This window comes from Myotis daubentonii, chromosome 11 (genome assembly GCF_963259705.1).
Source record: "Myotis daubentonii chromosome 11, mMyoDau2.1, whole genome shotgun sequence".
NCBI classification, from domain to species: domain Eukaryota; kingdom Metazoa; phylum Chordata; class Mammalia; order Chiroptera; family Vespertilionidae; genus Myotis; species Myotis daubentonii.
In genome coordinates, this window is record NC_081850.1 from 56,748,544 (window position 1) to 56,768,213 (window position 19,670).

Genomic DNA, 19,670 nt, shown 5'->3' on the forward strand with positions numbered 1-19,670 from the left:
TAAAGTAAAACCAAAGAACTACACATGTAAAACACACCTTTATCTATTGATTTACAACTTTGATTGGCAGGGGAGTGAGAGAATGGATACTTGTAAACAGCAAAAAATGGCTCAACTCAATAATTTTAAAAGTTAAGAAACAGGAGCATAAAACTTATTCAATTTCTATATTATGCCTTTCTGTCATTAGATGTCTTTCTCTTTCTATCTTTTGGGATATAAATGGCCCCAAGATGGAATGAGAGGTAGACAGGGGAAGGGAGAGGGAGAGGGATAGGGAGAGGGAGAGGGAGAGGGAACTAGAAAGGCATATCGGGTAAGAGAGTAGATTTTATCTCCCTGGGGCTGGTCCTGAGACCCAAGGCCCCAGCTCCCTTTGTGTCTTGATACTTTAGAGTTTCCAGTGTGATCTCATCCTTCTTGGCCAGACTGGGGCCTGGTGAGGCAGTGACAAGTGGAGGCTCCCTAAGAGGCTAGCCACACCTGGGGCTCACCTCCCGTTCTTTTCATCAGACTGAAGCACAGCCTAGGCCCGTGGTCGGCAAACTGCAGCTCGAGAGCCAGGCCCCTTGAGTGTGGCTCTTCCTAAGCCTTAGGAGTACCCTAATTAAGTTAATAACAATGTACCTACCTATATAATTTAAGTTTAAAAAATTTGGCTCTCAAAAGAAATTTCAATCGTTGTACTGTTGATATTTGGCTCTGTTGACTAATGAGTTTGCTGACCACTGGCCTAGGCTATTGGACTAAGAATTGAGGTTCAGATTCGATACCCCCTTGACTGTAGAAAACATGCTTTTCAGGCAGGTGATGAGTTTCACGGGGGACCAAATGCATCCTTTGGCAAGATGGGCCCTTCTTCCTGATCACCAGAGATGTGCATTGTTTCCATGCACCTTCTTGGGACCTCACTGTTAGCCAATGTGAGCTATGTCTGAGCACCCTAAGATGCTAGGCTGGTCCATCACTGAACGATTTACATGGAGGCAAAGACAATTACATGGCATGTGCTACAGTAGGAATCGGACACTAGCTTGTTCCCTTGGTATTCCAAGTGGAACTTCACCTCCTCCCGGTGGTCTTTGGTCTTGGCTGAGAAACTCCCTTCTTTTGATGGGACCTGACAGAGATTTCCAAGGGAGACATTAACACAACAAAAATAAAGGCAGTCTTAAAGGCTGTGGACTCCATTTAAAGGACTTTCAAATGGCATAGGGGAGCACCCGGAGAAAAATAAGCACATTCAAGGACAAGCATATCACTCCAGCAGGACTGTAATGAAATGGGTTCAAAGGCTGTCTTTCAACAAAAGCTCTTCAGCTCAGTTTCAGAACCATTCAGCTCTTCCTAGGACAGTTAAACATTCAAAACTGGGGAGTATGGATTTTAGTTAATTAAGAAAAAAACACACAGAAACAAAATCGAGAGTCAGCCTTGGCTTTCTGTAAATAAACCCAGTGCATTGCCATATCTCTATGGAAATCAGCAAATCTCTGTAGTTAATCAACAAGTGTTCGCTGATCTAGGCACTCTGGCATGTCAGTGGGTTTTCAGAGATAATGTATGTGAAACAAGGTATTGAGTGCCATGGTGGGGATGAGGGAGTGGGTACAAAGTGCTGAGAGACCAAAGGTGGGGGGTGGTCTCTCAAAAGAGGTAACATGAGGTCTTCTCAAAAGAGGATACGATATCGCCAAACTAGAATGGAAGGAGCATGATTTCTAGGCACAAATAAAAATTTGCTAAAGCCATTGAAACTATGGCTGTTATAAGTTCCAGGATGGAAATCTCTAAAAAGAGTAGAGTGATGGGAAATGAGACTGCCATGCTTGGTAAGGGTGGGGTCGGACATGAAGAACCTTTCACCCCTAGGTGAGAAGGTTGGAGTTTATCTTGAGAGCGGTAGGGAGCCACAGGAAAGTTCTGACCAGAGCAGCATCAGGTGAAAGCTTGCACTTTAGAAAGATCTGCTCTGGCAGTGGGTTTTGAGCACAAATTGTAGCAGAAAAGAGACTCCAAGGGAAAAGGCCAGTCCAGGTGTGAGAGCTGTAGTTTAAGAGGCGGGCCTGAAGTCTATGTCTTTGTTTGTTTGTTTGTTTTACTCTTTAAGTAAATATTAGTAGACAACTGGGAGGCCAGGAAGTCCCAACCTGGAGAACATTGGACAGTTCAGTGCTGAGAATACAGAGTAGGGATTAGACAGTGATGGCGAACTCATTTTTTTGGTTGATTTTTCTTTGTTAAATGGCATTTAAATATATAAAATAAATATCAAAAATATAAGTCTTTGGTTTACTATGGTTTCAAATATCAAAAAATTTCTATATGTGACACGGCACCGGAGTTAAGTTAGGGTTTTTCAAAATACTGACACATCGAGCTCAAAAGGTTCGCCATCACTGGATTAGGAGAAGGTGGTGCCAGTCCTGTCTCTGCCTGCACTTTGCTGTGTGTCCTGTGGTTATGGCTACTCAGCCCGCTGCCCATTGTGTGGAGACTTGCTCAGGAAGGAGGGAGCTCATACCAGTCTGTTATGGCAGACATAGCATGGACTTTGGCATCCAGCACCTCCCCCAGGTTTTAATCTGGGATCCCCTATTTAATAAGTAGGTGCCATTGAGTAATACGTTTTATTTCTCTGAACCTCAGTTTCCCCACCTGTTAAATGGGGAAAGCAACATGCATTCCATGAGGCAGCAGTAAGGATTACATAAAATTAGGTTTGTGATGCAGCCAAACTGAATTCAGAATAGGCAGTCGATCCACCTGTGTTCCATCCTGGAGGGATGGTGACAGGGACTCCCTCAAATAGGCATATGCCTGTCCCTTCCCTTTGGGGTCCAAAAATCAGTCTCAGTGACATGAGGAAACTGGTGGTGGCTTTCGAAGGCAGTGTGTTTGGTGAATTTCTCCTTGGATGTTTGAGAGAGGCTCAAAAAAGGACAGTAATATTAAAGTAATTAAGCTGCACTTAAAAGAGGCCAAGTCTTTTATGGTGGAGTTCCAGGTCCTGCTCGCAGCCCTGCCAGCCTGTGCAGGGCGGGTTGTTTTAGGTGCTGTGGTTATAACGTAAGTCCCCCTTCTCCTCTTTCTGAGCCTGACAGTAATCTTTTTGTGATTTGCTGGTTGGGAAGGAGTTTGAAATGTGTGAACGCATCAGGAAGTGGCAGCAAAGACAATGCCTGGGAAACAGCAGTGTGTCTTGTTGTGGATATTAATTTCATTTGAATATGGGTTCCCGTGAAATCTTGACTTCTGAATGAACTCCACTGATCAAAAAGGGTGATTGTGGGATATCAGTTGGGCTATTGGCATCAGAAAGCAGACAACCCAAAATTGTCTGTTCCTAAACCACAGTGAACTCATGAAAGGAAATGGGATCTTAAAAGTCAAACCCATCTTGCTTCCAGGAAAATTAAGAATCTGGACAGTATTGCTAGTTTGTACAAACATGGCTCTTTTTTTCTTTTTCTTCTTCTTCCTCCACCTCTCTCTATGTGACTGGTGGTGAGGTGGGGCAGGAAATGGTTTCTTTCAGATCACTCTTCCTCCGTACAGTGAAAGGGAGTTCCCTACAGTTGTGGTTGTGAAATGTTTTTAGGTCCCAGTTCATCCACCCTACCCATTCCTTTTTGCCAGTGCCATATCCCTGTCCCAGGAGTAATGAAAGTGCTTAGCTTCTGATGTGACACCAGTGAGGTGATATCTGGTTGCAGTTCATTGTGATTAGTAAATAAGAAGCCCCCCCAAATAGAAAGTTTGTGTGAAATTGTTAGTTTACAAGTATCCATTCATTAAACAAATATTGAGTGCTGTCTATATTTCAGGCAGTGTCAGTCTCCAGGGTCGCAAAGATGAGCCATGCATGAATTCTGCTGTCAGAAAGTATATAGGTTACTAGGAAGTCATATCTGATTATGATGCAATGAACTCATCTATGGTGGTTAGTGCTCAGGTCCTTAAAAGGGACAGAGTCAGTGCAGGGGAAGTCCAGATTACTGCTAACATTTTGGGGGTGTAGAAAGTTGGAGGTGCTGATCATGAATGGCTTCCCAAGGAGGTGGTTTCTAGACATGGCAAGATATAGAGGAAGGGCATGGCAAACCAAGGGAACAGCATAGCAAGGACATGAAAGTGGAACATTTAAGCACATTTTGGGGAAAAGTGGAAATTGCTTTGAACATTTGTTAAACCACATATAAAATTTCATAGCAAGAAGAGAAAAAGAGGACAAGCTATTGTACTCAATGATTGTATGTCCTGGAGTGAGCATGAGAGTGAATCCACTGTGGGGCCTGGTCTCTGTGCTTCTGCCGTCTCCCATGCAGTAGGCCTGGTGCTGGAGATGCGACCGTGAGCAAACACAGTCTGTGCCCCCATGGAGCTTACACTTAAAGGAGGAGGCAGGCAATAGTCATAAATATCTGATTTCAATCTGTCTATCCTTCAGAGAAAAAAAATAGAAAAAATAATCTAGATTGAGAGTAAAAGGGAAAAACTTCCTTGGAAAAAATGTGATCTGTGATTTAAGAATGAGTAGATTTTCATAGGTGAAGTTGAAATCTCTCTCCTCTCTCCTCTTCTTCTGTGCCTCCCCTTCTTCTCTCTCTGTGGCATGGATAGCTAAATACCCAGTAATCCAGCAGTGTCCTTAGGTACCATACAGGTTAGAAGTGTGATCTGTGGTCTGTTTTGTTCACTGCTCTGACCCCAGTGGCTATAAATAAGTCCTCCATAAATATTTGTTGAAAGAAGTAATTAATCAATTAGTTAATGAGGTACACAAAGTGTAGGAGGGAGTTACAGGGAGGGTGAACGAGGAGGGACAGTCTAACTTAATGTTCAAGGCAGCCTGGTATTTCTGGACTTGGACTGAAAGAAATTAACCACTTGTTCATTTTGACCATGGGCAAGTTACTTAACTCCCCAAGCCTTACCTGATCTATTAAATAAAGATTATGTGTGTCCTGCCTAATTCAAAGGGTTATTGTGAGGGTGTGATAAAACAATCAAGGTAAAAATGTTGTAGAAAGTGCTTTGAAATCTATAGGGGCGGGCAAACGTAGGTGTACAGTTGTGAGTATGCAAAAGAGAGTTTATTCTTGTATTATTATTTATTAATTATTCCATTATTTTCCATACGAACAACTGTAAACCTACTTTTGCTCACCCCTGTATTTTGGTTATCAGGTGAAATAGCGAACTCCTAGTCCAGCTGGTGCCCAGCATTCTCGGTAGTATCTCGTAGTGGAGATTCTTATCTGAGGTGGGAGTTTGAACTAAATGACTCAAATTGGTTTGGTTCTGACACATAAATTCGTTACTTAACCATTTCTAGAAGTTGTATTTTAAAGTTTTGACTGCATAAAGCTGAGTTAGAATACTGAAGTATTGGATAAAAATGATGGAGATCAAAATGCAAGAAACACCAAGAAGCTTGTTTTGTTTAATGGTGGACAAAGATCTTAAACTAAAACCTGTGTATAATTCCTAGGGAAGAGGGAAATTTGAATGTCTGGTTTCCTCCTGAATTAGTGAACTCTCGGAATATCAGCTCTGCAGCCATGTTTACCAAGCTGCGAGAAGAAAGGGGGTCCCTTAAGCTAAAATGTCAGTGATTGGGGTTTTGAGGAATTTCAAATTACTAGGAAGCGCCTAGACACTTAGTGACTCCCTAGTGATTTGAAAACCTTGCTGGCTGCTGGCAGTAGTTTGCATGGAGACTGAATTTTGTCTCAGCCCTTTTGAAAAAGTAAAGAAGCCACAAATCCAGTAGCTGTTCAGAACAACAAAGGAGGTGCCTCTGGCTTCTAACAGGAGTGTCTGAATTCCTCAAGGAATTCCAGGCCTAGGGCTGATCCAGCTGGCAGGAGGTATCGATCTCCACTTGAATTCACTGAATAAATAATGGTTGCCATAGTTATTGAGCAGTCACCACTGGTTGGAGAGCAGGGAGAACTCCGAGGCACCTTTTGTGAGTTTGGCCATGAGAAAGTCTAGTTACAGGGCTCCATAATCAACTCTCTCCCGAAATCCAGCCATCAACATCGCTCAGTTTCTTTATGAATATGGTATTTTGAATATAATTCAAGACATGAGGCGTGGAAAAGGAAAGCTTAAATCAATGGATTGGTATTTTATTCTGGGAGAAGCACCTCTCTCTGGGCTCTGAACCTAATTTGAGACGGCTCAGTATTAATAGAATGTACTGTCAGCAAGATGATTGTGTGATCAGGTTGCAGCTAGGAGAGGGCTTCACAAAGGATCGAATCCCCGTTTGTTCTACTTTAACATTGTTTGTTAGACAAATAACATCAGCCTGGAAATTTAAAAAAAAAAAAAAAAAGGTAAGAGTTATGTGACAATCTCATAAATATTTTCACTTTTCTGTTTTCTTTCATACTTCTCTAGATGAAGAAATTTTTCTTTTCCTCGGAAAAGAAATTTTTACATAGATGTAATCACATCTTAGAGACCATTTCATATTCTTTTCTCTATCTAATGTGATGTTATGTATTTTTCCATGTTGCTTCATAACGTTAGCATTTGTCCTTTCTGATGTCTATAGAACCTTCCATTATGTGGACATACTATTTTTTACTTAATGGTTCCTCTGTTCTTCCACCCTTTATCTTTTCCTAGTTTTTAAAATAGATAATTCTTATCCAAAATATCTTCATGCATACAGTTTTATTCTCCTGTTGAGTTTTTCTTTTAGATAAATTCCCGTGAGTGGGATTACTTGGTCACAGGCAACAAATATGTTATAGCTCTTGAAATATACTGCCAAATTTGCACACTGTTTTTATTTTTATTTTGTTTGTTTTTTTTGCTTTGGAGGGCAAATAAAACTTTTAGGCAGAACACTATTGCAGGCTGGATTACTCTTGAAGTTCACTCTTGAGTGCATGTATTGAGTAAAGGTAAACCATGGGGACAGATTTGCCTCAACTGATTTGCTAGTTTCCTGGAGAAAGCAAAATTATACCCTGCAAAGCTTGGGAATTAGGGGACTTACTGTTTTGTTTTGTTTTTGACTATATCATTTGTCACATGTCAGGCATTGTCTTAGATTTACAATCCATTGAGATGCTGCTGGCAATGTTCATGGTTGGACCTGAATATAATTTTAACACCTCAAAGCTGGAAGGGACCTTAGAGGTCATTAAGTCCAACCTCCTCCTTTTAAGATGGGCCCTAGAAAGGGAAAAACTCAAACACGACTATCCAAGCTGGGGAAGAAGGCAGATCTCCTGGTCCCCAGGCCTCCTTTAATTTAGGGCAAGAGAGGAAGAAAAAAAAAATGTCTGGAGAGTTGCTTCATTTTTCTGATGACTTATGCTTTAAGAAAGTAACTTTTGTAACAAAAATATTCCCAACTAAAAACATTAATGTTGGGAAAATTAGAAACTCAAACATGATCTCCAACTGGATGGATGTTTTTCATCTCTCACAAATTATTATTTTACATGTAAATGTACTGAGAGATGAAAACTTTGACTGAGATAACTGGGGCGAAGGTCTTCCCAGAAACCCTGAATTAGGTATGTTATCATCTCCATGTTATAAGGAAACCAGGGCTGAAAGGTTAAGGGTCTTATTCAAGGGCACACAGTGAGTGACAGACTGGGATTCAAAGAACGACCTCTAAGAGGGAGGGCACTTTGTCAAATGCCATCTCAACTGGCAGAACCGGACACAGGCCTTGATTAGGGATTCACAGTTTCTTAAGATGGAACTAACTGCCTCCTAAACGCGTCCTTTTCTATGCCTCTGCAGAACGACATGGGTTAAAAGAACCAAAGAGAGTGGAGGAGCTATGCAACAAGATCACAAGCAGCTTAAAAGACCACCAGAGTAAGGGACAGGCCTTGGAGCCCACGGAGCCCAAGGTCCTGGGCGCCCTGGTAGAACTGCGGAAGATCTGCACCCTGGGTCTCCAGCGCATCTTCTACCTGAAGCTGGAAGACTTGGTGTCTCCACCTTCCATCATCGACAGGCTCTTCCTGGACACCCTGCCTTTCTGAGGAGGAGGAGCCAGAGCAGGGAGCCGTCTCATCTGCTAGCGCCTGCTTGTTACACAGCAGAGGGAGGGGTCTGGACACCTACCATTCCTGTCCTTCCTTAAGAGAAAAAGCAGCTCCTGACAAAATGAAAGACTTTTTTTTTTTTTCTGGCACTTTTCCTTACAACCTAAAGCCAGAAAACTTGCAGAGTATTGTGTTGGGGTTGTGTTTTATATTTAGGCTTGGGTTTGGGGTGGGGAGGGGGGTTATAGTTCATGAGGGTTTTCTAAGAAACTGCTAACCAAGCACTTTTGGATGATGCTATCCCAGCAGGGGGAAAACAAAAAAGGATAATATAACTGTTTGAAAACTGTTTCTGGGGAATACAATTACAGTTGCTTTGTATTTAAAAACAAGAACAGCCAAGGGTTGTTCGCCAGGGTAGGACCTGTCTTGAGCTGATCGCTTTTAGAATATACTTCCTGTATCAAGGGTACGTATGTGGTGCAAACAAGGCAGAAATTCCCTCGTCTTAATTTCTTTCTTCCTTTATTTTAACAAATGGTGAAAGATGGACGATAACCTATCAATCAGACATAACAAAATGATAATGGCTGTTCGCTTCCATATACAAGTGCAATTTTTAAAGTGCTGTCTTACTAAGTCTTGTCTATTAACTCTCCTTTATTTTATACAGAAATAAAAAGGAGGCAAGTTAGCAAAGGACAAGTGCTAATTTCCTAGCACAGGTTTTTGTCCACCCTGCCCTATAGACCCCTTCTGAGGTATGGTCCATCCAAGATTTCGGGCCATTCTTACGGATCCAGATCCCTGCCCTGACTGTCCAGCTGTCCCGAAGGGGGCTCAGGTTATAAGATGGATTACATACAACTGTTTTGGTTGTGTTCTATCAACCCATCCAGAGTTTCCTAAACTTCCTTCAGTTATAGCAACTGACTGACACAGTCACGCAGAAGCCCAGCCGCGTTCAGTGAGTCTCAAGTGTTTGGTTCCTAGGTAAGAACATGCAAAAAATAGGAACTGGATCATACAGGGTACACACCAGGGGTAATAAGGTTTTTAATATATACAATTTAATTTTTGTTATCAGTTACAGAGACAATTATGGAGAGTAAGCAAGTCTTATTTTTTAAAAAGTAGTATGAATGTGAGTACTAGGAAGGATTAATGGGCTGCGTTTCAACATTCCGTGTTCGTACTCCCTTTTGTATGTTTATACTGTTAATGCCATATTACTATGAGATAATTTGTTGCATAGTGTTCTTATTTGTATAAACATTTGTATGCACGTTATATTGTAATAGCTTTGCCTGTATTTATTGCAAGACCACCAGCTCCTGGAAGCTGAGTTACAGAGTACTTAAATGGGGTGTTCACAGTGACTTGGATACGCCAACTAGAAATTAAATAAGCAAATATATATAAATATAGCAGGTTACATATATATATTTATAATGTGTCTTTTTATTAACCATTTGTACAATAAATGTTACTTCCCATGCGGTTATTTTATGGTTCATTTGCAGTGACTTTTAAGGCAGTACTGTTTAGCACTTTGATATTAAAATTTTGCTTATGTTTTGCTAAATTCAAATATAATGTTTGAAGATTTCTAGGTCTAAAAGTCTTTATATTATATATTCTGTATCAAGTCAAAATATGTTTGGCCATTTTGCTAAGAAACAAACTTTGAATGTCAAACTGATGTCACAGTAGTTTTTGTTAGCTCTGAGTCATTTTTGCTTTTTAAAGGAAAAGTAACAAAACTATGCTGTTTATATTGTCATTAAATTATACAATCAAACAAATGCCAAATGAATTGCCTAACTGCTGCAAAGAGGAACCCAGATAGCAAACCATATATGTCTTTTTTTTTCCAAGAGTCATTCTGATAGTTGATCATATATTATGTTTGTGTGAGCTTTTATGAAAGATTATTATTTTTATATCAAGATGATAGCATCTGGAATGTTAGGATCTTGGAATGTTAAAACTTGGAAGGGGCCTGACTTGTCAGCTAGTCCACCCCAACCCCAAAATTCATAGAGGAGAAAATGGACCCAGCAAAGGGTAAAGAGTTACCCAGGTCAAAGAGCTAGTACCAGAATCAAGTCTAGGACCTAAGTCTCTTTTCCATAGTCTTTTTACTCAACTTACTGCATCTATAGGAAAACAGGCTTTTTAAACTAACCAGAAATACTTACATTTTACCTAATAATAACCATGAGTAAAGTAGTACTTTTGCATTAATTTTTTCAGCTTATATGCAAACATAATAAACATTATTCAATATCAGGAAAGCTAACATTTCATATAAGGTAGCTTCAGACCAAATTCAAGTTGAATTTGAATGAGTTAGAAGTACTGTGCATACATAATCCTTTCGTGCACCATTAGTATTGGAAAGTCAGTCCTTGTTTTTTTGTCATGTCTGAAAAAGGAAAGAAAAAAAAACACACACACACAGAGCTCTAGAGAAATGCTGTTACTTTTTATTTTTACACCCATTGGATTTAAGGAAAAAGACCTTTTAACCGTAGTATCGATTGGTTGGAAGCAATGAAGAAGATTTTTAGTGATAGGCCCAGACACTTAGTGCTGAAAATAAAGATTATAGCCAGTGTTCTTCTGTCTTCCATAGTCATTGCAACTATGAGAGCCTTGGGAGGCTCCCACGCCATCTATCAATTCAAGTCTCTTTTTTTGTCTTCATGTGGACACACAAGTGTATACAGAGTGGATGACCGAACTAGCTCAGAAGAGGACAGCAAGAATTAAAGCAGGTGATTCCTCCCTTGGGGAAGAGCTCTCTCAGTGTGAACAGGCCTCCTGTGGGCGGAAGTCAGGAATCCACCAGCTGTTAGTGGAGAGTGCCTTGCTTTCATTTCAGACAGCAGAGTTTTCCAGAGTTCCTCTGCTCCTCAAACAGCATTGCTCTTTAGTATGTGTTAACCTGTGGTTTGAAATTAATGCTCTTGTACATTAACAATGTAAATTTAAATGATTAAATTAAATTACATTTTATCAGTGGCTACTGGTGTGTTGAATAAGCATGCTTCATTTACCAGTATTTTCTTAATCATTTATATACTAGTATTTGCTGTGAACTCTTAAATACATCCCCAAATTGATTTTTTTAAAAGGCTTACTAATGCTGAAAAATTAATAGACATTCCAATTGGAAATATATTAAAACTCACTGATTGGGAAGAAGGACGGTCTAAATTCGATAACCATTTATTGACTATTTCCTGCAGGCAAAGCACTGTTGGGTGCTTTGAGGAGATACAAATGCACAGTTGTCTGAAACTGTTTTTTTGTTTCAATTGTATATAACTTAAATGGAGCTAACAATTTATTGTCTAAGTGTATTCTTTAGGGGTATGGAGGATGTGTTTCCATATCAAGATGATGGGATATCAATTGTTTGTGAATCAGAATTTACAAGAATAAGGTTAGAGTTCTCAAAGATTGATTGGTACTCTGCCTTTTTGCGGGAGCCATTACTACTACATTGCTAGACACCCCTCTCTGTGGGCAACGCAAATGCAACTTTCATTCAACTCTACCCCACACAGCATATATTGAGTTAGTGCAAACACATTTTTCTGTGTTTTGATGGTTCAAAAAGAGAAGTGTGGAGCTCTTGTGATTTACTTCATCAGTTTATGCATAAAGCATTTTCTGTGACATCTAAGTGTCATGTGTGGCCTAAAAGCCAAACAAAACATCTTTCTTCTGCTCAGCAGTACTTTCATTTCCTCAGCAATAAAATGTGATTAGTAAGAAAAAGTGAGAGATAATGAAGCATCATCTTGCATATGAATTTAAATATAGGGGCTTGGCAAAAAAAAAAAAAAGAAAGAAAGAAAGGACGTTAGGAGCAAAAGTTTGGTTTTGAATGGGTAGAGAGGCAAAAAGGTCAGGACTAAATAAGGGGTACTTGCCTGTAGTTGAATTTTCATAAGTTAAATACACAAAGATAATACAAGAAGCTAAATGTTGACTTCTTTAAAAATTGTGGTAAGTCCAGCCATGGTGGCTCAGTGGTTGAGTGTCGACCTATGAGCCAGGAAGTCATGGTTTGATTCCCAGTCAGGGCACATGGCCCAGTTTGCAGGCCCAATTCCCAATAGGGGGTGTGTAGGTGGCAGCCAATCAATGATTCTCTCTCATCATTGATGTTTCTATCTCTCTGAAATCAAATTTTAAAATATATTAAAAATTGTGGTAAGATACACATAACACCATCTTCACCATTTTTAAGTATATGGTTCAGGGATGTCGAACACATTCACCAATGTTTACCAATCTTCAGAACTCTTCATCTTGCAAAACTGAGACACCTACAGTCTTTGTGCGAACATGTTTCATTTCTTTAGAGTAAATACATAGCAGTGGAATCTCTGGGTAGGTTTAACTTTATAAAAAGCTGCCATGCCTTTTTTACGTAGAAATAGAATATTTGGCCACACACATGGCCACTCAGGACACACACGGCCACTCAGGATAAACAGGTTTCTCTCATACTTCCGTGCAGCCAGGGGTGGGATATAAATGACATTGTCATCTGGGTACTATGTCCTATGTACCTCTCTCCTTCCAGGTGGCATCTGACAGCAGACTTCTAGAGACATTATTATTGTCTGGCCCCAAAAAGTGTGTCTGTGGGTAGAAATTTCAACTTGGAGAAGAATCAAGAGTAGTATCATGATAGGTGATATTTTAGGATGGCTCGTGATAGCCCTGGTCTTGGAATATGTCTGATTTATACTGTAACCCACATTAGCTGAGGCCTCTGTTCTTTAGGATCTAGAAGGATTGTTTTGAACTCCCTATTCCACAGATAGGGAGGTCCAAAGACCTCCTCGCGATATCTTCAAATTCTGCCAATTTTTACATTAGCCCTGGCTTTGAGGTGCCACTTCTGTTTGCTTAGCTCTGTTAATGAACTGTCTTGCTGTACTTCTTTCTGGTATCATCCCTATTTCTGGAAGTACAACTTGGATCTTTCCTTAATTTCCACCTCAAAATCATACATAAGACTTTCCCAAGTTCTAGAAACCTATCTTAAGCAATACCCGGTGTCATTCACCTATTCTTACTCTTCCCTCTCCATCTTCTATCTGGAACATGAATGCTACTTAGACTATAGAGATAAGGGTACCTCCTCTAGGAACTGCGGAAAAATAATTTGGAAGGAATCCAGGTCTCTGAGTTTTGTGGAGAAGAGCTACCTTTTTAAGTCTTGGGTTTCTTATATTAAACTTTTCATGAGAAAGAAACTCCTTGTTTAAATCAGTTATTTAGAGTTTTTCCATTATTGAAAGCTGAACTAAAATCCCAACTAAGATACACAGGACATAAGAAAAACAGCCCATATGCAGCATAGGTTTTTTTGTTGTTGTTGTTTTTTTAAAGTGCCAGGAGTATTAAGGATAATGACTCAGTGTGAATCAGTCATATTTTGAGCCTACAAAAAAAAAACACCTCAAATACATCTTAGGTCACAATTATTTGTTCATTTATTAATTCCTTGATTCATTCACCTTTGGAGTAGATCCTGTTTTTCTGCTTCTTTGTAACCTCATACCGGATGCAGCCTGCCCCCTCATGGTTGTAATTCTCTCTGTTTTGTGGTTCTTCTCTTATCACTATCTAATTTCACTTTTGCCACTCACCACCTTATTCAGTATTTTCCAATTCCTATTCCTGAGAGAGAAAATGTAATCGATCCAGCTCAATTTTTCATGCCAGGCCAAGTGAGATCCCTGAACAATCTGTGGATTTGGTGCCCTGGGATCACGGCTGGTCCAATCAGCTGTGATTGAGAAAGAACATGCATTGACCCTTTGGAAAATATTATAACTTGAATAGTTTCTGTTTGTAGGGGCTGTGATTATATTGTCACTGTGACTAATATGTCTAGTAGAGTAGGAAGCTTGACTTGCTCATGGGGCCAATTGCAGAGGGCAGTTTTGGTAGAATCATTCTTTCTCAATCTCTTAAGTGCCTAGCACAGCAGTTCTTAACCTGTGGATCGCGACCCCTTTGGGGGTTGAACGACCCTTTCGTAGGGGTCGCCTAAGACCATTGGAAAACACATATATAATTACATATTGTTGTTGTGATTAATCACTATGCTTTAATTATGTTCAATTTGTAACAATGAAAATACATCCTGCATATCAGATATTTACATTACGATTCATAACCGTAGCAAAATTACAGTTATGAAGTAGCAATGAAAATAATTTTATGGTTGGAGGTCACCACAACATGAGGAACTGTATTAAAGAGTCGCGGCACTAGGAAGGTTGAGAACTGGCCTAGCATAATGCCTGGTTCCCTGAAACCCTTAGAAAATGCTTGTTGAGTAAATTCAAGTTAATATTTATTGATGGGGGTGGGAGATGGGAAACATACCAAATTCTCAAGAGATAGACTATGTCATGATTTCCAAAGCTGGTATCTATCTAGAACCAAAGTGTCTAGTTTCATATTTTTCTGAACTTCAATGCAAAAAAAAAAAAGAAAAAGTGAAAATTAGCACAACCTCAAGCAAGGTTTGTTTTTTCCTTTCCTTTGGAAAGCAGCTGTCAGTTTAACTTATCCCAAAATACTGGCAGTGATGAGCATGACTGAAAATGCATTTTATCTGTAATTAGAGAGATTACATTAAACACTATTATTTGCAGACACACATTGAATTAACCCTAATCGAGGCTAGCAAATAGTAGAGCCTGCCTATTTTTTGCCTCAAAAATTTTAGAAAATTGTGACAGTTGACACACGAGGGACGATGCTGACGATATTTCTTTCCATCAAACGCCAGACAGTAATTGTAATTGCCTTTAAAAATATTTTAAGCAGTTTCTTTAGTAAATCAGAACTTGCCACAAATCATGCTGATAGTTTCTAAACATGGGGTTGTTGACTGTGCATTCCAATATGAGTTTAATGAATTGATTTTCTAAGGAATTTAACTTTGCATCTGTTTTCAGGTATAATTAATTCACTGTGGTTAATGTGATTAGCATGGATATCAGTGGATTATACATGATCCCCTTTATTTATTCACTTATTTTTAATCTGCCATGCTGTCCATTGGGAAATTATGTAAGTTTTGGGGGGAAACATCTTGCTAGTAGCTTTGATCACATTGGATTTCTGCAAAGCAGAATCCTGGCAGGAATTCACTGATTATTCACAGACTGTGAATCAATGTACTCTTGTTTGAGGGACCTATTAAAGTTTACACAGTCCCTGTATTTAAAGAGTTTATAATCCAGAGGGGAAGGTGAGACAAACATTCTAATGAAAGTCATTGTAAGAAAAAAAAAAAAATGGCTAAACCCAGATTCTTCTTCCTCTGAGCACCTACCACTCCTCTCCCCTGGTCTCCTTAAATAATGCTATTACCTAGGGGGTGTCAATGGCCTGCCTCTCCTCTAATACTTCCCACTATCCTGGGTAGTCTTATTCATGGCTTCAACCACCACTTTTGAATCTCTATCTCTTACTCTGTCCTTATCTCTGAGCTCCCAACCTGGAGGTTCCAGATGCCTCCAGATATCTTCACCTGTATATCCCACAGGTACTTCCAGTTTAACAGACCAAACCCAAGTCTGTGATCTCCATCCAAAGTTGCCCCTCCTGTCTCCCAATCTCTGTAAGTAGTTCCTGTATTCACCCAGTTGCCCAAGCCAGAGATTTTCAACTGGTGTGCTCCAAGAATTTTTAAAACATATAATACTTGACTATTTAGTCAGAGGCCCTGACCTCTTTTCCCTTAGATCCGTGGTCGGCAAACTGCGGCTCACGAGCCACATGCGGCTTTTTGGCCCCTTGAGTGTGGCTCCTCCAGAAAATACCACGTGCGGACGCACGTACAGTGCGATTGAAACTTCGTGGCCCATGCTCAGAAGTCGGTTTTCGGCCTGGGCGAGTCTATTTTGAAGAAGTACTGTTGATATTTGGCTCTGTTGACTTCTGAGTTTGCCGACCACTGCCTTAGATTGTCTAAATTTAAAGAATGACAGCAGCCAGACTGATGTGTCTCAGTGGTTGAGCGTCAACCTGTGAACCAAGAGGTCACAATTCAATTCCCAGTCAGGGCACATGCCTGGGTTGTGGGCTCACTTCCCAGTGTGGGTAGTGAAGGAGGCAGCCAATCGATGATTTTCTCTCATTATTTATATTTCTATCTCTTTCTTCTTCTCCCTTCCTCTCTAAAATAGGTAAAAATATACTTTAAAAAAATAAAATAATAAAAAAAAAACGACAACAGCCAACACAACAATATCTATCCAGTGTAAATAAATCAAAATTATTCCTATTTATTTTGCCAGACTGGCAAAAAAATATATTTTTTAGTGTGCCAAAGAATTTCAGTAATTAAGTTTATGTGTGCCAGGAGATGAAAAAGGCTAAAAATCGCTAATCCAAGCTAAACTATTGTTGTGGGTCTCAGAACACAAAGGTACTCATTTATTCTCCGTGGTTTTCAAAATTTAATGTTCATGTTTAATGTTCACTGGGATCATCCAGAAACCTATTTAAAACAGTTTTCTGAGACTCATGCTTAGAAATTCTGATTTGGCCATCTGAAGTGGGGCCCATGAGTGACACCAATGCTATTGGGCCAGGGACCACATTTTGAGGAAAACTGCCCCAGAGCAGTGGTTCCCAACCTTTGTTTGGCCATGCCCCACCTAAGCATCTCTAAAAGCCCAATGCCCTCCCTGTGACATATAATTCTTATTATTCAAAAAGTGAACTCCTATTCACGTGGAAGAAGCCTAAAAAGCCATTAACTTGGTCTAAATAAGCTTCCGAAGAACATGGCGTCCATGAAAGAGAAAAATAAGAGAACAAAAGGACAGTTGAAGTACTGAGGAAGAAATCACTAAGAAATTGTTTAAAAATAATAATAATATGAAGTGATATGAAAAAATAGCAAATAAAGTTTGAAAACATGTAATAGAGGACTGAAATGCATAAATATGTCACAATGTATATTTATATACTGTATGAGGCACCGAGAACCATAAGAAATGCAAAAAAATCACTGTTAACTCATTCTTGAATTGCCCCCCTTAAAAATCAAATTGCCCTCCTGTGGGGCATGTGTCCCTCATTGGGAATCACTGCCCTAGAGAATGAAAAGAACTCACGCACATTTCTATGACTATGTGAGTAATCCTTGGCAAAGAGTGAACACCCAGGAAGCAAATCTCTTTCACATCAGCCAGAGGCAATATGAATTAATGAAACAGCATGTGACTTATATATTTCTTCCATCAACTGTGTATGGAGTGCCTACCCGCTGTTAGGCGCAGTGCAAGGCACCAAGCTAGGCTCTGAGATACAGTGCTGAGTAAAAACTATGACATAATCCATGTTTTAACAGGTCAACTCGGGCAATTCATTGAAACCTAGATGTCTCGTCTGTAAAATGGGGATAAAATGGCACTGTGTTGACTTTAGATACCAAATATAGGACTCTATTAACTGCCTAGTTCAGCACCTTCCACGTTGATTCTCAATAAGGGTACTTAATCAATAGTAATTAGTTCTTTTATGTTAGAATTAACCACTCTAAAATGCTATCAGATATTAGTTGTCACAAAACAATATTAGTTGTCATTATTTTTAGCATTATTTCATAAACTCTCTCAATGAGCAAGAGAGTAGTTGCCTAGGCGTTAACAATATGAGAAAAGACCCCAAACAACTGAAGACATAGAGGAGCTTTCATGGTCATAGAGCCCAGAGTTTCTTTCTTTCTTTAAGATTATTGGGCCTTAAGTGTTAATAATAGTTTCCCCCAAAAAACAGACTCTTCCACATTGGCACACTGTTTGATTAATTGTAATTCTTCCAGATAAATTGGAGTTGGCTCAGGAGCCAAGAGAAACTAAAGAATCTGATCATTCTTACTAGATCCTAGGATTTCAAGTGTCACCTTGCCTGAAAGGAAGTGGCTATGGAGATAAAAAGAAAACTCCTATTTATTATTAAAGGCTAAATGAGAGACAGCCAAACAATGGAATGCTATTGAGCTTTGGAAATGATATTGATTTGAATGTATTGATACAGAAAAAAATGGCAAAGACAGCAGTATGTGTCATTTTGATTTTTAAAAAGATTATAGGCTTGTCCTCGCCTAGTGGCTCAGTCTGTTGGAGTGTCGCCCCATACACCAAAAAGGTTGCGGGTTCAATTCCCAGTCAGGGCACATTAGGTTGCAGGTTTGATCCCAGTCAGAGTGCCTCTCACAGTGATATTTCTCTCTGTGTGTCTCTGTCTCTTTCTCTCTCTCTCTCTCTCTCTCTCTGTCTCTACATTCCTCTCTCTCTAAAATCAATAAACATATCCTTGGGTGAGGATCTAAAAAAAGATTATAGGCTTATTTGTGGGTCTCTATATAGAAAAAAGTCTGAAAACCTGTACTCTTATTTATTTGTCCAATGATTATGATTAAACTCCAAAAAGATTAATCTATATTTTCTAGATTTTATTCAATGACTGTATGTGATTTGAAAAGCATTTAGAAAAGAGAGGTAGGCAGGGGTCCTCAAACGTTTTAAACAGGGGGCCAGTTCACCGTCCCTCAGACCGTTGGAGGGCCGGACTATAGTTTAAAAAAAACTATGGGGAGAAACTAAGATGGCAGCATAGATAAACACCGGGAAATTGCCGCCTCCCACAACAATTGAAAAATACCGCAAAGGACAGAGCGGACATCATCCAGAACAACAGGAAGGCTGGCTGAGTGTAAATTCTACAACTAGAAGGAAAGAAAAGCACACTGAGAGCCAGAGGAGCTGCGGAGGTGAAGTGCAGAGGTGCGGCTCACGCGCGCGTGGAAAGGGGGTGGCACCTGAGGACGCGGCTGTCTTTTTGAATCACAAGCTCCCGACTGCTCTGAACTCCGGTTCCGGGAAGTCTCTGGGGACCCAGGACTCATACGGGGAGAAGCTGGACTGTCCGGCAGCAGGCGAACTTGAGGGCGGCTTTCCCTCAGAGGTGCTTGCAGCAATTATCGGGTCACTGAGACCCGCGACTCCTTAGGGCTGGGAGGAGAATCAGCCATAGCTGCTTGCTCCACCCTTTGATTCCCTGAGACCCCGCCCCACCCAGGCTGTGGCAGAGGCTTTTGCAAGTGAATGTACCTAACTGCAGCCGAGCCAGGCAGACCAGGAACTTCCAAGAGAAGGCCCAAGGTCCCGCAGCGGCTTGCATTGCTTCACAGCTGAGCCTCTTCGTGGCTCCTGCTGTGTGGCCTCAGGCAGAGGCTGAATTAGCACCTCCTTAGATCCAGGAGCCACTGTACCCAGTAGTCAGAGGGGGACCATCCAGATTGCAACTCCTCAGATCCATAAGGGACACACTCAGGGAGCAGACTCAGTGAGCACCAAAGCCCCACTGAAGCAAGTCTTGCCCCAGAAGGGTGTCTTCAGCACAGAAGTTCTCCCACTGCAGACACAGCTGATTCTCACAGCCAACTGGCCTGGAGGTCAATTCCTCCCAGTGCTCCTACAACAACCAAGGCACCAAGAGTGCACCAAGAGTGTCCACCTCAGGTAACTGGGGAGACTGAGCCACTGGGCCCTACAGGACACCTGGCACACAGGGCCA

The 19,670-nt window shown here is 40.5% G+C and overlaps 1 protein-coding gene and 1 long non-coding RNA gene across 5 annotated transcripts in view; one reads left to right on the plus strand and one right to left on the minus strand.

Moving 5' to 3' along the window:
- The window catches only part of NR4A3 (nuclear receptor subfamily 4 group A member 3), a 36,247-nt gene extending 25,190 nt beyond the window's left edge, over positions 1-11,057 (plus strand). For all 4 annotated transcript variants that reach the window (XM_059657491.1, XM_059657490.1, XM_059657492.1 and 1 more), the window contains one exon: positions 7,780-11,057. In XM_059657491.1, coding sequence (XP_059513474.1) covers positions 7,780-8,027 — 248 coding nt within the window. In that variant the 3' untranslated portion in view covers positions 8,028-11,057. The remainder of the gene's footprint in view (positions 1-7,779) is intronic.
- LOC132212208 (uncharacterized) overlaps positions 10,862-19,670 on the minus strand; it is a 31,041-nt gene continuing 22,232 nt past the window's right edge. Inside the window, exon 3 of the long non-coding RNA XR_009447684.1 lies at positions 10,862-10,980. This is a non-coding gene — a long non-coding RNA (uncharacterized LOC132212208). The remainder of the gene's footprint in view (positions 10,981-19,670) is intronic.